Source organism: Thermobia domestica, chromosome 12 (genome assembly GCF_964235325.1).
Source record: "Thermobia domestica chromosome 12, izTheDome1.hap1.1, whole genome shotgun sequence".
Taxonomy (NCBI): Eukaryota; Metazoa; Arthropoda; class Insecta; order Zygentoma; family Lepismatidae; genus Thermobia; species Thermobia domestica.
The window spans coordinates 79,480,523-79,496,887 of NC_137465.1; the positions used below are offsets into that span (position 1 = coordinate 79,480,523).

General features: G+C 36.7%; 1 protein-coding gene across 1 annotated transcript in view; it reads right to left on the reverse strand.

The window, feature by feature from the left end:
* Positions 1 to 13,841: 13,841 nt before the first annotated feature.
* LOC145666531 (zinc transporter ZIP1-like) overlaps positions 13,842 to 16,365 on the reverse strand; it is a 162,826-nt gene continuing 160,302 nt past the window's right edge. The window contains exon 2 of the mRNA XM_081733830.1: positions 13,842 to 15,589. Coding sequence (XP_081589956.1) covers positions 15,528 to 15,589 — 62 coding nt within the window. The 3' untranslated portion in view covers positions 13,842 to 15,527. The remainder of the gene's footprint in view (positions 15,590 to 16,365) is intronic.

Here is a 16,365-nt window from a genome sequence, read left to right on the forward strand (position 1 = left end):
TGGTTGTCTTGGCACAGAAATTTGAGACTCGTTTGCAAGGAGCCTAATCTTTGTTCGACTGTGCCTAGAGAACGATGTTGATAGGGTAGGCCGTACTTAACTGTTATGTTAAGAGACTTGAGGAAGTTTAACGATACTGTAGACCGGTGTGAACTCTGAAGATCTAAGTAGATTGTGCGAGGAGTATTATATGGAAGAATGATATGGTTTGTGATGAAATTGATGAAGTTGTCGCTGTTTGGAGTTGTTATGGGATGAGTAATGGTGAATCCAGTACAGTGGTCCGTAGCTGCATAAAAGTATTGGAAACCTTCGGGATCGCTGGGTATTAGCTTGCCTGCTAGGTCCAAAGAAAAGGTTTCAAATAGGCCTGACTGAGGAAAACGCTGAATTGTGGGGTTATTAGGCATGTAATTGCGTTTAAAGATGGCGCAGCCTTTACATGATTTAAGTTTCTGAGCTAGCCATGATTTTAGGCGCGGAAAGAAATACTTGTATCGCAACATCCAATACATCTTGGTGAAACCTATATGAGTCATTGAGTCATGATACTCATCGAATAAAGCTGGTTTAAGACTATCGGGTACGCAGAGCAGTAATCGAGAGTTAGGTACTCGGTACAGTTTTTTGTAAAGTATGCCTTTCTGAATAACGTATTGTTTGTTGAGACGTTGGAATGAAGAATCTGTCTCGTCTCGTTTGTTTAGAGTCTCGATAATTTTGGAGAAGAATTTATCTTCACCCTGTAGGCGAGATAGGTCCAAGTTGTTATCGATAGTTAGAAGTACAGAATCAGGCACAACTTCATTGTCCATGTCTATCGTGTCTTGCGTAAGAGGAGCAGGATGCCTACTAAGATAATCAGCTATGGGGTTCTGATGGCTTTTTGCATGTTTGATTGTAAAGTCAAATGTATTAATGTAATTTAACCATCTCAAAATTTTTGGGATGGAACAATTGTTTTCCGAACAGCAAGAAGAGAAATATTGTCAGTAACTAGGGTGAAATGGTGGCCTAACAAATATTTTTCTAATTTCCGAAGAGAAAAGTACACTGCATATAATTCTTGATGGAAGATTGGAAGGGGGGAAACGGTTTTGGGATGTCTGGAAGAGACATAGCAAACAGGTTGCACAACGTTAGTAGTGAGATCTTTCTGTAATAACGCCGCCCCTACGCCTACTGATGCAGCGTCTGTCATGAGAATGTGGTGTGTATTGCGGGTGGAATATAGAGCAAGTACGGGGGGTGAGGTTAGAAGTTTCTGCATTGTTTCAAACGCTTGAACGCGCTCAGGAGTCCAGATGAGCTTTTTAGGATTGTTTGACAGAGCCTGATAAAGGGGTGCAAGAATGATGGAAAAATTTTTGAAAAAACGTCGGAAAAAATTTGCACTGGCTAACCAGCTTTTGAGGCTTTTGAGAGTGGCCGGTCTGGGTGCCTGAGCTAAAGCTGAAATCTTATCAGGGTCAGGTTGTAGAGTGTGATTGTCAATAATATGGCCTAAACATTTAATTCTTTTTGATCCGAAAACTGATTTTTTAATGTTAAAGAGCAGAGAATGTTTGGCGGCTTGCTGAAAGAAGGCACGAAGTACAATCATCATCTGATCGAACGAATCTGCGTGGACATACATGTCGTCAACGAATGATGTAATATTGTTGGGGAAGATGTTCCTATAAATGGTTTGAAGAGCTTGTTGAAGTAAAATGGAGGCATTTTTGAAACCCTGAGGAACAGATGTCAATTGAAGATGATTGAAGGGGAGAGAAAGACCCTTAATGGAGAACGCAGTGGCCGGTCTGTCCTTGGGATCTAAGTCTAATTGATAGAAACTGGAGTGTAAATCAAAGGAGTTGAACCAAACTGAGTCAGAAATAGACTCTAGAACGTCCTGTATATCTTCTAAAGGAGAAGCTATTGTTCTTGAACGGGAGTTAAGGCCCCTGAGATCAAAAACGGCCCTTAGTTCTGTTTTGGAATTTGGTTTTAAAACAAATAATATGTTATTTCTATACTGAGAATCTGATTGTTCAAACACTCCTTGATTAATGAGGCGCAGGACGAGTTCTCTTGCTCGCGGTCTAAGTCTGTGCGGAATGACGAATTGGGGGGACTGAAAGGGAACGTCCGATTCTAAGTCTAACGTGGCCGAAAATGTGGGTATTTTTGTAAAATCATTGTCGTGCCATTGAAAAAGAAAAGCATATTCAGAAAGTAGCGCCTTCATTTGAGCAGTTTGATGTTCGTCCATGTCAGGAGAAAAGTGAAATTTGTTAATGTCAATGAGATGACCGATTTCCTTAAGGCGTTGTGCTTTGTGTCGTGAAGCGTCCTCGTCCGTGGAAAAATGAACCTGTCTGATGGTGTAAGCGTTAGTGTTTTGTTCCGGTGGTGAAAATATGGAACCAATAACAATGGGAGCATTGGCCTTTATAATCTGGGGACGAGACGAGACGTTTGCAAGTGGCAAAACAAGGTTATCTATGGAAACAACGGCATGCGTCATATAGCAGTTACTTAAGTTTCGTAAGATAGGAGTATGTAGCCGGAAGGATGTATTTGGAAAGTGACCGTTAACCTTGAGAGGAACTGCTTTAGCTGAACGGGGTGGTATGACAAGTCTCCTACGTGCTTGAAAAACAATGTGAGGAGTGGGATGTTTTTTGAAAAAGTGAAATGTGTTTGTATTTACGCTGTGTATTGCATTATCGGCTGGAGGCATGCGACCTAGATGACGTAATGATAGGATGCCTTTGTCAAAATCAAGAGTTGCTTGATGGTCTTGAAGAAATTTACTGGAAAGGATAGCAGGAAAGTTTTTGAAAGGAACCAAACGAAAAAGTACAGAGTATTGATGACCATTAAAATTCAAGTTGAGGATGGTAGCACGGGAGAGATGTACCGGAGATGATGAAAGACCATTTAGAACCGTGTGAAGCTTAAAAGTACGAACCGAAGGGTCGAGCTGGTCGGCTGGAAAGAGACTGACTTCAGCACCAGAGTCAAGGCAAAAGAAAACATCCTTGGTCATGCAACGGGCTTTTACGTAAGGTAATTTGCCTTTGAAATGCAACGGTAATTGGAGGTAATCTGAGGAAGAGGGAGGGGAAGAAGGGGATGAGGGAGAATTAAGCGCGAGGAGACTGGTGCGCTCTCGCGCTAATTTTGGGCGTTTTTTGGTTTATTGGTACGAGAGTTTGTGGAGACAGGGGAAAGGGAAGGGAGGGAGGGTAGGTGGGTAGGGGTAGGATATTGAAAAAAGGGATGATAGAATGGATATGGGGGAATGGGTATGGTTGGCTGTTGTGTAGTATAGACGTTTTGGGGTTGGGAAGAATGCTTAGTGTTAAAACGCTTATTGTTCTTGCCTTTACGAGAGCCGTTATTGTGATCATTTCGTGGAGTGTTACGGGTTGGGGGAGACTGAGGGACAGTTTGACAATGAGAGGAGGCGGTACATTGACAACAATGAGATGGGTGTGTGGAGCAATGAGTACACGAGTTAGAAGAAGAGGTCGGATTGGTGGAATGAGAATGTTGGAGACAGGAGGACGGCGGATGGGATGAGAGGGACCGTTGAAAGGGAAGGGATTTATGGTTAGGAGAGAGGGTGTTGTGATTGTGAGGACTAGGAGAACGAGAACGGGTAGGAGCGAAATGAACAGAGGTAGGTTGAGAATTTGAAAGGGTGTTGAGATGAAGCTGTAACTGTGAAACTTGATGAGTTAGTTCTTGAATGGCGCTAGAAGTTGGGACATCTGAAGTTTGGCGTGAAAAGGAAGAGTCCGTTTCTCGCTTTTGGGCCATGAGCTGAGTGCGTTCTAAGGTTGTAACCTCATCAATAAATGTGGGATAGTCAGATATGGTGCGAGTGCCAAACCAACGTATGTTCTCGGGTGTCATACTCGACACGCATTCTAAAAGAAACTCCTGAAAATCTAATTGCGTGTATCTGCCAGAAATTTCTTTGCGAAAACGTAATGAGAAAGTGGTTCATTAGGGAGTTGAACTCGAGCCCTATACTGATGAATGCGAGATCGTGGAACCTGTTCGTCGCCAAATTGTTTTAGGAATTTTTGTTGGACGGTTGACCAGGGAAGGGTAGAGAGATTTTGGGTGGAGAACCAATGTTGAGCGGGTCCAGAAAGGGACTTTTCGAAAATCTTTATGCATTTTGAGTCATCCCAGTTATTGACCAGTGCGATCTTCAAAAAATTTTGTAAAAATAAATCCGCGCGTTGTTCCTTGGACGCACTGTATATATCGGGAATGATGGAAGAAATGCCTGCCATGTTGTTGGAATTTTGAACTTGAGGTGTGTTTAAGGGAATGAAAGAAGCCTGACTGCGAGTCGTGGGCATTACAAGAGAATGTGAGAAATGAAATGACCACAATGGAGTTAACAAAGCAAAAAAGTGCCTTATATGTGTGAAAAGAGGAACACAAACACTAAGAACCACACGAGAGAGATTCCTCTGGGGGAGCCATAATATGTTACTAATTATATGATACTAATTGTTACTGAATGTAGCAACAATCAATTGTCACGTTAAGTAGTCTGAATTCTAATAAAATGACAAGTGTCATATTTGGGGTATTTATTAAAACCGTCACCATAAAATGCAAACGATATAGATACAAACAATATTTACAAAATCATGATGTGAAATATAAGTAGTACAATGGTAGGGGTCTATCAAGGAGAAATCCCTGATACTCTCGTGTGTTTATAATGTCGCGTAGTCCTCCTTTCACGACATTTATGTCATGCAAAAGTTCATCAGCGCAAAGCTTATACTCACAAACACAGGCCTTCCATCACTGCTGTCAGTCCTGGGTGGTTCCTCTGGACGCAGAATAATTGTACCATACCACACTCTTAGCAGGTGTAGGTCGAATGATGATAATTTTTTAAAATGCCTGGTTTTATAGTACTGTATCACAAAAAGTGTTTTAGTTTTAGCAAGGCACTGTTTATTCTGGAAAATATGTTTTTTTAATTTAAAATAGACACCTTGAAAGATTTTAACTTATATGTATTGACACCATCACCTTGAATAAGCTTGATATTATCACTTTGAAGGTTTTTATGTTTTGATGCCACTGAAAAATCTGTTTGCGTAGGACGTGTTGTTTTTCGTGGTTGTATCGTATTGTTAATCTTGATCTTAAATAGAATTTTCACAAGGAGAAATCACGATGTATATGAGTGTTTAATAATTTTAAACTTTTCATCGTTTGATGATTTTGGGAATATAATATTACTAATACGATTGTTGTTATGTATCAGATGTTAGTTCGTGCCAAGGATCTAAGGTAACTCATATAAGTTTTCTTTTCTTCTGCTTATTATTATTATCGGTGGTAGTTTTATATTATTATTATTATTATTATTATTATTATTATTATTATTATTATTATTATTATTATATCACAAGTTAGTTCCATAAACGAAGGTAAACTGTGTAATGTTAAGATAGACTTGTTTAAACGATGTATGTATTTTTGAACACTTGATTGTTATCAGTCAACAGATATATTGTCACTCTGTGAAGAATACTTAATATTGGGGCGTAAACTGAGAATCGAACCCTTGACTAAAGGTTCTCCGTCTATCTAAATCTTAAGTTGATTTCTCTCAGAATATTGCGAGAGATAGAGACAAACATGGATTGAAGAGAATAGGAAACCATAATTAAGTGATGAAGAGGTTTTAATTTCATTACTCGTTCTTATAATGAGAATAAAGGCTGTGCTTGAGATACGAATCAGGGAATCTGAAACTATCAGATAAGGTAATATGAAAAGGTACTTACATTATGATCCTTGAGGTAGCTGTACTAAACCTCGAAGACTCCGCCTCCTCCGTAGCTTATGTAACTCCTAAGCTGAATGACAAGACTAGAACTGAAGTATAGACTTAAAGTGATGTCAAGTAACATTGGTAATCCTTTTATATAAAACTGCGGGGTGCAATCCGCATGCCTTTCATATTTCCTTGTCCGGGAGTTCCACGTGTATGTATGATGGGATAAAATGTTTTGGACTTATTTCAATAAAGAAGACTAGATCCTGGAAACAACCCTGATTTAATTCATTCAATTCAGACAGTTAATATTGTGTACTCAACCCAGCTTTGAATTATTTACATAGATTTTTTTTTACAAAAGTTTAAATATTTACAATAATTTGGGGGTTTTAAAATTTGATATATGACAATATGTTAGCTGAAATGTTTTGATAGACAAACCTTGAACTCTGTGTACGTGACTAAAAACAAACTGTCCTTGTCCTGGGAAACTGTGTAAACAAGATTGAGACTAGTAAATGATGAGATGTTTGCTTTCAACAATTTTCGCGTCTAAGATGGAATATTGTAAACATGGTGTTTTGCTTTAAACCTGTTTCTTCTCGCTTAGTTGCCTTATTATTTTGTCCCAGCTGATAAAAGATTATTATCCAGTAATCCAAAGTAAGACAACGACTGAACTTCGCTAGCTATACAAGAGGCTTTTTTTGTATTAACATTCAGAGAACACCTTGTTCTACGGGAATTAGAACACTTCGTCAGCTCTGACAGTATATAACGATAAGTATTGATTATGTTATTCTGTTCTGAAAATATTTTAAACATATTTCTTTTTAACCAGTCCGTACGAGATACGAACTAAGTTCTTTAAGTTCACAATTTCCAAAAACAAATTTCTTTAATTTGATATTGCATAATTGAAACCTCAATTTTATATTGCGTACTTGTAACAACTTTCTATACTTCTCATTTTACATTCATATTAGTGGACAATATATATACAGCAGTAGACCCTATATATATTTCAATATTAAAACTGATGGATGTCATTTAGGCCGGCTTTCTCTATCTGGGATTTCTCGTGGTAACGAATCTAAGAATTTCAAAAACGAAATTCCCCATCCTTTATCTGTGATTCTACTACACAAGGTAAAATCAGTCAGATAGTCTACCTGTGTGAAACTTCATTTGTTTCTTTAAAATATTCTAAGAAAGTGCACAGACAAACAGGAATTTAATTCTTTAAGTTCTCAGCGCAGGTAGCACTATCAAATCCAACCAAATATAATGACCTGTGTTGAATTTCATTTGAAAGAAGTACCTAATATCAAGTTAATCAAGATGCTTATGTTCATGCGCTGCTTTGCCTTGCGCTCTTTAGACACGATACCAAATTTTGCTACCACCCACTCTCAACGAATTATCTTAGTGCTTTAATAACCATAGTGTTTTTGTGTATATATATTTTTTTCTGTGTCTAAGAGAAGACTGCCAGAAAGAAGAAAAGTAAAGGAAAAAAGAAAGAAATGTCACGCCAATCGCGTTAACTGTTTGTTGTTGAACTGATAAAAGTCGACTCTGCTAATTAAATTGAGTTTATATCCTGGAGACTGTGTTTAAAGAAAACATTAAAGCATAATCAGCATTAGGTACTCTACCCTAATACTACAACTTTTTTATTTTTAAAGTAACTCTTATAGTTAATTAATATATTTTACAAAGAAATGTGGCAACGCTGAAAGGAAGATAAATATATACACAAATTCAGGTATTGGAGAATCAGTAGGTGTCTTTTCCTGCTCGTGGAGGTGCAGATCCATTCAGACCATTGTTCCTCACTGATCTTCAAAAAGTTAGTACGGAAGGGAAACAAGTTGTGAAATGAGGAAAGATAATTTATCTAATAATGTGGAGAATGCATATCTTCGAAGTCATATTAGTTGACAAACTGATCATATAGTTGGGAAGAAGAAAGGGTTGCGGCAGGCAAGACTGGTGGCTGTCAGAAATCAGACAATCTTATCTACCTACACAACTTTTTTACCTACACAAGCCTTGTCAAACAGGGTGTACTTTTCCTATTTTCATTTTTCAACCATTTTCTTACCCTAAATCTTTATTCTTGCACGGTGAGAAAGGAGACACGATAGTGGGAACGCAAAAAACTAAAGTATTATCATCAATATTTTGCTTTCCAAAATAAGGAATGTAACTTTAAAAAATAAAACTTATAACTTTAAAAGAAATATATCTGAGAAAATGAAAGAACACATCATGGCATTTCAGGCGTGTGCGGTGTGCGTAATAGTAATATACAAACTAAATAAATAAATATTACAATATTTCTGACAAGCAAGGGCCGCGATATCGAGACTCGAATTGCGCAATAAGAGTTACATATACTGAAAGAGCATCGGGTAGTTAGTAAGTTACCAAATTATTAGCTGCAGTCCGCCAGTAGGGAAAAAGTTATGGGACTGTAAAGTTCAGAGCCTGGCGTACGAAACCACACAAAACTTAGCATTTAGCTTGTTCCTCTTTGTATTGACAAGAGATAACGTACTCTAACGTATTCCCATCACAGAACATGATGTTTGACATAAGAAAATCTGTATGAGAAGAATTGCCAGTGTTGCCATTTATAGAAATTACAGTATTGCCAGAATAAGAATAGCGCGAAAAGCTTGGTTTGCAGCGAATGAAAGAGTGAACACAACGGTGTTTTGTGACATCATGTTTTCGTGGTTCTCACGGAACTACGTTTTACATAATACGTTATTTAGTTTCTAAGAATCAAAGTAGTTATAATATACTTGTATCAATATTACAGAATATTATTTAAACAGAAGTGCAAAAGCTACCAAGAGAACACTAGTATGAAGGTGCTTCGCAAAGTAGACCTCACGATACACCTGTGAAAATGTCATTCGGGTTCGAATCGGTTTGTTCGTTGGGCATTTATAGTGAGGCATACCGACAGACAGACAACACAAATGCCGAGCATCGCGAATCGTAAAACTCGGTTCGTGTTGTCAGTGATATATCATCCAACGCCGTTGAATTCATTCTTGTAGTCCGCGCCTTAACGAAGAGTGTAGGGTATTGTAGCAACACTGTAATGACTATAAACGATGTGTTATCACTGCGCGTCGATGGCTATCGTCCGATGTGCATATTGTACTAACTGTTTTTGTTTGGATCACTCGATCTTTCTGCTCTTCATATCAATTGTGTGGCTTAACACTGTCATTTACATAGCTATCTCCCCTTCCCAAACAAATACCATTTGCTATTGCACACACAAACAGGTTATTCCTTCTATTTGCCATAGTCTCTCATGTTCACTTTGCAGCCCCATAATTTGGCCCTGCTGGCGGACTGCAGCTAATAACGTGGTCACTTCATGATTGATGCTCTTTCAGAATATAATTTATAACCAGTATTGTGCAACGCAAGTCCCGATCACGTACTATTTGCTTGCAAGCTTTTCGAGGTATTCTTATTCTGGCAACACTGTAATTTCTATAAATGGCAACACTGACAATTCTTCTCATACAGATTTTCTTATGTCAAACATCATGTTCTGTGATGGGAATACGTTAGAGTTCATTATCTCTTGTCAATAGAAAGAGGAACAAGCCGAATGCTAAGTTTTGTGTGGTTTTCGTACGCCAGGCTCTGAACTTTACAGTCCCATAACTTTTTCCCTACTGGCGGACTGCAGCTAATAATTTGGTAACTTACTAACTACCTGATGCTCTTTCAGTATATGTAACTCTTATTGCGCAATTCGAGTCTCGATATCGCGCCCCTTGCTTGTGAGGGTCTAGATCATTTGGACCATATATTGGTATTCCAATGGTAAGCAAGTGAAATATTTTGCGTGTTTGTGTGTGTGTTGTAGTATTTTGACTCAGTTTCTTGACCTACATTACGTATCTACAATTGCGTCACTTTTGAACAAAGAGACGTTTATCCTTGTTTCACCTACGTAGTTCATAACACTTTACAATTTTAGGGGGAAATACCTGGCAATGTATACCACTTCTACTCTCCTGATTCATTTAAAGAACCAATTACCGGTTGGTTGCAAACTGGAATTATTATTTTCGGCTCAGGAATCTTATCAAACTCTCAATGAAAATTGGCCGAACAAACGGAACAATAAAATTTCGAGACAAGAGCGAAATAAGTCTTCGAGGATCGAGACGAAACGAAACCTATTAAATTTAGGAAACCTTACTTCTCGTCTCGTTCCGTCTCATGATGAACATTATCTGAACGAAATAGGTATCATTCTTGTTTATTGTAACTAGCTGGCAGACGGTGCGTTTTATTGCATGATTTTATGGCATACCAATCTGCAAGCATATCATCAATCTGTACGCTATTACCAGGGCATTAGCCAAGAATAGAACACTGTAGAATGCATTAAGTTATTGTTTAGAAATGAAATGAAATCTGTCGCACAATTATACCGACTAGACTAAACGAGACGGTGGTGATGAGAATGAATGAAATGGTAGAATGAAGAAAATGGGAGGAAACGAGAGAACCCAGAAAAACCCACGGATATGGTGTTTATCTACTGCAAAGCCCACTTGGTGCGGCCTGGGATCGAACCGGGGACCCCACACAACAGAGATAAACGCTCTACCACTAAGCCACCGCGGTCCCCATTATTCTTTATGGCATAATAACTGATTTAAAATAATTCTTGAAATTCCTATATTCTTAATCTGCACGAAAATAGATTTAATGAATAACATTTCTTGTACCTGGTTTATTAGACTTCCAAACTATGCTATGCATAAATAACGAAAGTCTAATAGAATGGTTATGTCCGTCTACCTGTAAACAGGTATCAGACCAAAAGCGGTAAGAGATATCGAGTAGGGTTTTCTGGAATCGATTTAGTGTCCTAACAATAGGTTCCATCTCCTCCGTAAATCTTCTATATAAATCGGAAGTAATAGAGATCGACCACTTACGGGCCATAAATTAAAAAAGTATAATAATTAGCGACAAGCGGTTTTGGGGAATTGATGCAACGTCTCTAGAAAGTATACCATCTCTACCCCTATCTCTCTATTAAAACCAGAACTGGTAGAAATTTACTTATACTTCCGGTTTCAATATTGATTTTCATAGTGCAAAAACGATAAATCGAGAACCAGTTTCCTGGAATTCATTCAGCACCCCGAAGAAAGATTCCATCTCCTCCAACAACCTTTTATTTAAACCGTAAGTGTTGTTAATCGACCACAACCGGTTTCAACACGGCCATAAATCTAAAACGGAAATAGCTAGCTACGAGCTGATTTCGGAAATCGATTCAACGTCAAGAAAATTTACCATTTGTACCCCTATGTCACTATTTAAACCGGAAGTTGCAGAAATGTACTACTATTTCCGGTTTCAATATTGATTTTCCTAGAGTAAAAACTGTCAGAGATATCGAGAGGTTTTCGGAAATTCATACAACGTCTCAAGAATAGGTTTTCTTTTTTCCATTAACCCTGTATTCAAACCAGAAGTGGTAGAAATCAACCTTTTTCAGTATTAACATTGATCGCGATAAAACTAAATTGGTAGTAGATAGCGATCGAAAATCGATTGAGCGTCTCAAGAAAATACCATTTTCACTTATATCTCTCTACTGAAATCGGAAACGGTCAAACAAGTTCACTCTTCCGGTTTCAATATTGATCTCCATAACTTCATCGAGTTCCCTTGGGTGGATAGCGTACGAATCTTTGAAGCGTGAGACCCGGGTTCGATTCCTGGTGGGACCTCACGTGGCTCGGATTCCACGTTAAGCTGTAGGTCCACGTCTTATATAGCCTCGCTGCAGAACGGACCGCTGAACTGAAATCAAACCAAATCCATAGATCCATACAGCAAAATCGATAAGTAATAACAAGAAGCTTTTTTTTTAACTAATGTTCTCCCACGATTTTCTTCCGTCCCTCCTGGCGAATATCACCAGGATGATGTACTCTCCACATATGCTCTTCCCAACTTCCACATTTCCTTGCCTTTATTATTAATGTTTCGGTATAAAATCGCCTCTCGGCTTCATCTGACGTTTCGTTTTATAAAATAAATATTAACTAATACATTTAAATTTACCCGTCAGTTAATCTGTGTGTGTCTAACACAGCAGCGGTCTATTTATAAAAACTACTAGTCTTGTAATGTTTTTTCACAAGCTATCGTACGTCATTAGCTCCAATATGCCTCTACAGGTAACTATTCGCGGTGATGTTTACGTAGAATCAATGAAATCTTTAGGATCTATGAAGAGAGAAAGAAAACAGACTTTACTCTTATCTGCTGTCAATTTGCATTCTATTTATTTTTTATCTCCGAGGACAACCCGACGTTCACGCACGTGACGAGCGGGAAGCAGAGAATGAAAGAAACCTACCTGGTTAGCCTTGTCTCTGCTGTTCTGCGCTGTTGCAAATAGCAGCTAATATCTTAAACAGCATTTAAATAGAAGAAAATTAATTTGTAATTAGCGCGCTCTAATATTACCTAGCAAGAAAAAGTAAAAGTGAACATGCAATATTGATACTAACAAACATTTGGACGAATTTTGAAATGTATAAAATAGTTTTCCTAATATTTAGAATCTGCCATGTTATTATATACGGAAATCCCATAGCATTCCGAGTGTTGGACCCAGTCTTAATGGGACATTTGCATTTTCCTTCGCAACTACATAAATCCATCAAACTATAGTTGCGAGAATTTACTCTATCTTAATTAATTTGTTTTCTGCTCATAATTTTATTATTTTTATGTATGTATTAGGTATATTTATAAACAAAGAATTTCTATCATCTCCATTAACAATCACTCAACTTTAGCCAAAGACGGAAGCAGACATGTAATAAACGCTAAAAATTGTGAACTAGAGTATACGCGCAAGATTTATTGAGCATAATTGTACCTATTATAAGTTGTAAATTAAACATTTTACATGAAACTACGAAGGCTCAACTGAGAAAATAAATTCCGAAGGTAAGTACTTTTATTTTTTTAAAGAAAACTTGAAACTAACTCAGAATGCAGTTTTATACAATGTAAATTTGAGATTTTTTTGGTAAGATTTCTGATCTACTGAATAATATATCATAATAAATCGTTACATTTTGAAGAGGGATGCTGTCGCAGGAAAGCTTGAATTCGACATTAGGATGTGAACATATCAACCAAAAGGAAATTCTACAATCACAATGCAAAATTGACAGAAGCTTACATTCATAAATTCTACTATTTTTTATTTTAGTTTTCTCGTTAGTCTATTGGCCAGAGTGCGTCATGTTGATTCATCCTGTTCTGGATTGAAGGCACTAGAGTGATTAGTCAATCATTTGTTTCGTTTCGTCCCACTGTATGTCATCTGTCCTATTTTGGAGGGTAATATAGAGAAAAGGTCCAAAGTAATATCGAAACAGCATGTGGGGGAACGTAAAATATTGCTTTGAAACATTATTTTCTTTTCTTTACATATTTAGATACAGATACTGAAGAAATTTTACTGCTCAGTGTAATAAAATATATGAAATACTAATATTTTTGTGTTCATGGAAGCACGTCGTCTGGTTACAGTTTCAAGAATGCCATTCCCTACCAGCTTTCGCAAAATTTGCAAAGCATAATTTAACTCAAAATGTACAATATATATATATATATATATATATATATATATATAATATGTAACTACAGGGTGAGTCATAAGTCTCCATACAAGATGACTAATGTTTATTTTTTATTTTCCTGGTAGTAAGTATCCATACAAGATGACTAATGTTTACATTTTATTTTCTAGGTAGTAAGTCTCCATACAAGAAGACTAATGTTTATTTTTCATATATTTGCATATAAAGATATTTTATAACTGTAGTGTAGTATTATCATCATTTGTATGGAGACTTATGACTCACCCTGTACTATCAATATTATCGCAAACCAAAGCGCAGGTTTGGAATTAGCAGGACCAAACAAATTTACGCAAGTATATATTCAAATTATGAAGATAATTTATTAATATATATTTCTAACAATTTCCAAATTTAAGAAGTGGTGCTAATATATCTTTCCCAAATTTAAAAGGGAAAACATCAATGTACCCATATCTTATGAAAGAGAATTGACCGCATTTATATAAGCATATAATACACTAAGACCTCATCAAAGAGGATATAAAAGGTCAAAAACCTCCAAGTTCTGATTTTTAAAACAATTTTTAGCCATAAAAAGAAACAAACAGTACCAACTTTACAAAAATATATATTCGAGTTCCAGAGAACATTTACCAAATTTTGTTTCTTCTTAATTCGTAGATTTAAGGAGTAGCTTAACGTTCTCCTCTCAAGATTTTACAGCTGTGCGTCAATGTACTAATTTCGTATGAAGGAGAACGAACACCTATGCTCATCTATATAACCGTATAAGAAAATAAAGTCTCATCAAAGAAGATAAAATAAATTAAAAACCTGCAACATTTACATTTTAGAAATGTTTTAGGCATGAAAAGAATTGAGATTGACCAACTACAGAGGTACATATCCCGGTCCTATACTACCATACCAAATTTTTAGTTTAGTCAATTTCCAAAATTAAAGAAGGTGGTCATACTTACTTACACCTCCAGAAATTTCAAGTGGACCATGCTATCCCTGCCAAAATTTAGAGGGGTTGTCCTATAAGATATACTCTTAAGATAAAAGAGCATCAGGAAATGGCCAGCAAAGTAATGAAATGCGATGTAAAATTTCCTGGAATAACTCCATTTTGAAGAGTCTTTATGAGTTGAAATACACACAAAACAAGTGAAAAAGATTAGAAACAGATGACAGCAATTCTGCTATTGTAAATTTCGACAGAAAATTCATACAGTACAAAACTATTTTCGTGAAATATTATAATTAGTCATAAATGTCATATAAATGTCAAATATGTCGCACAAAAACTTTCCTCATATCAAGAAAATAAAATCTAATAGAATTTTTAATGTCAGTTACTGATATACTTATGACCTTTCTGTAAACCAAAGTACATGATGATACTCCGTCTTGATAGCCTTGCTAAGTCATTGTTCTTAAGTCGCGAAAGGTTTGGCTAGTGACTGGCAAACAATAGTTATCAAGTTTACAACCTCAATGGCTTGCTTTCACCATGCGAAGTTGGTTTTTATTAACAGCATAGTGTATATATTAAAACAACGGCATGGCGTTGTTTCTATTTCCACATTATTTCGTTCATTCACATAGTTCTTTAACACCACCGCGGTGTTCTTTTCTCACCGTGCAACACCGACTCTGTGTCAAACCGGAAACGCCGAGCTTGTTCTAACCACATCGTACCCTTGGTGCTGAAATAACACGGTAAAGTAGCAGTCATCCTAATACCATTGGCTTACATTAAAGATGAGTTGCTTATCTCTTGCCATGTTGAATTTGAATTAAGTTTTCCTACACTCCTTTCCGACTCTAACACATAACATTTGAAAGAAAATTACAATTTAATAGACTTGATTCTTTTTGAGTATCTAAACAACTAAACAGTTACATGGTACGATTCACAACATATCAGTATGGAAATTACATGTGTGAACATGGTACGTTATTCATCCAACACAAGGACTCTAACAGAATTAATAGGTGTATGTCCTTAGATGTGATTATACTAACATGTATTCATACTATAGCCCATATTCTTCTGTATGATTTCTCCAAGTATCTGAACTGGTATGGTTGTGCGATACTGAAATGAAAGAAAAGAATATCGTGTTAATAATTGAATAAGAACAATTCTTTAACTAGGTTATTTTTTAAGAAATTTGAGCATATCTGTTTGAAAAATAAATGCAGAAGAACGTAAGTTAACCGTCATGATCAAACTAACAATAACCGAAACAACTAAACTACAATGAAATAAAAATGAACAAAATAATTCGTAGTGAACAAATTAAGGGGATAAATATTCGCCAAACGAAACTATCTTATTCACAGAAGATTCCTCCGCAGCTTCTTTGTGTGGGGATTTACTATTTTAAAAAATCTCATTTAGCTTGTAGTATAGGATGTCTTCATTATCCGAACATTTTCAATAATTATTGCATTTTTGCATGGTGTTTAACAAAAACACGTTCATAGTCCTTTGGGTAATTCTTCAGGATATAGCTCATTTTCATAGTTTACGAGCATGAACTGACCCTGGTACAAATTTGATATCGCCTTACTAGATTTGCCTGAAATTGCAGAAGAAGAAGCTTCCTTAAAATCAAAATCCATGTTGTAGAGGAGTCCGAGAAGTCTGTCATCAGACATTGAGTAAGGAATGATGAGGATCATAACGAACTTTTAATGACACTTGTTTACGTGTCAGTTTATATCTTTTTCTCTTCCTTCCTCTCAGTAGCTGAACTGGACTGAACTGATATGCTTTTGCCACTGCTGGTTAGTTATCTTCTTCTCATGTATCTTCAGAGCATGGATAGACGTGCTCAGAGGAGAGTAGTATAAGGGAAAATTAGGACC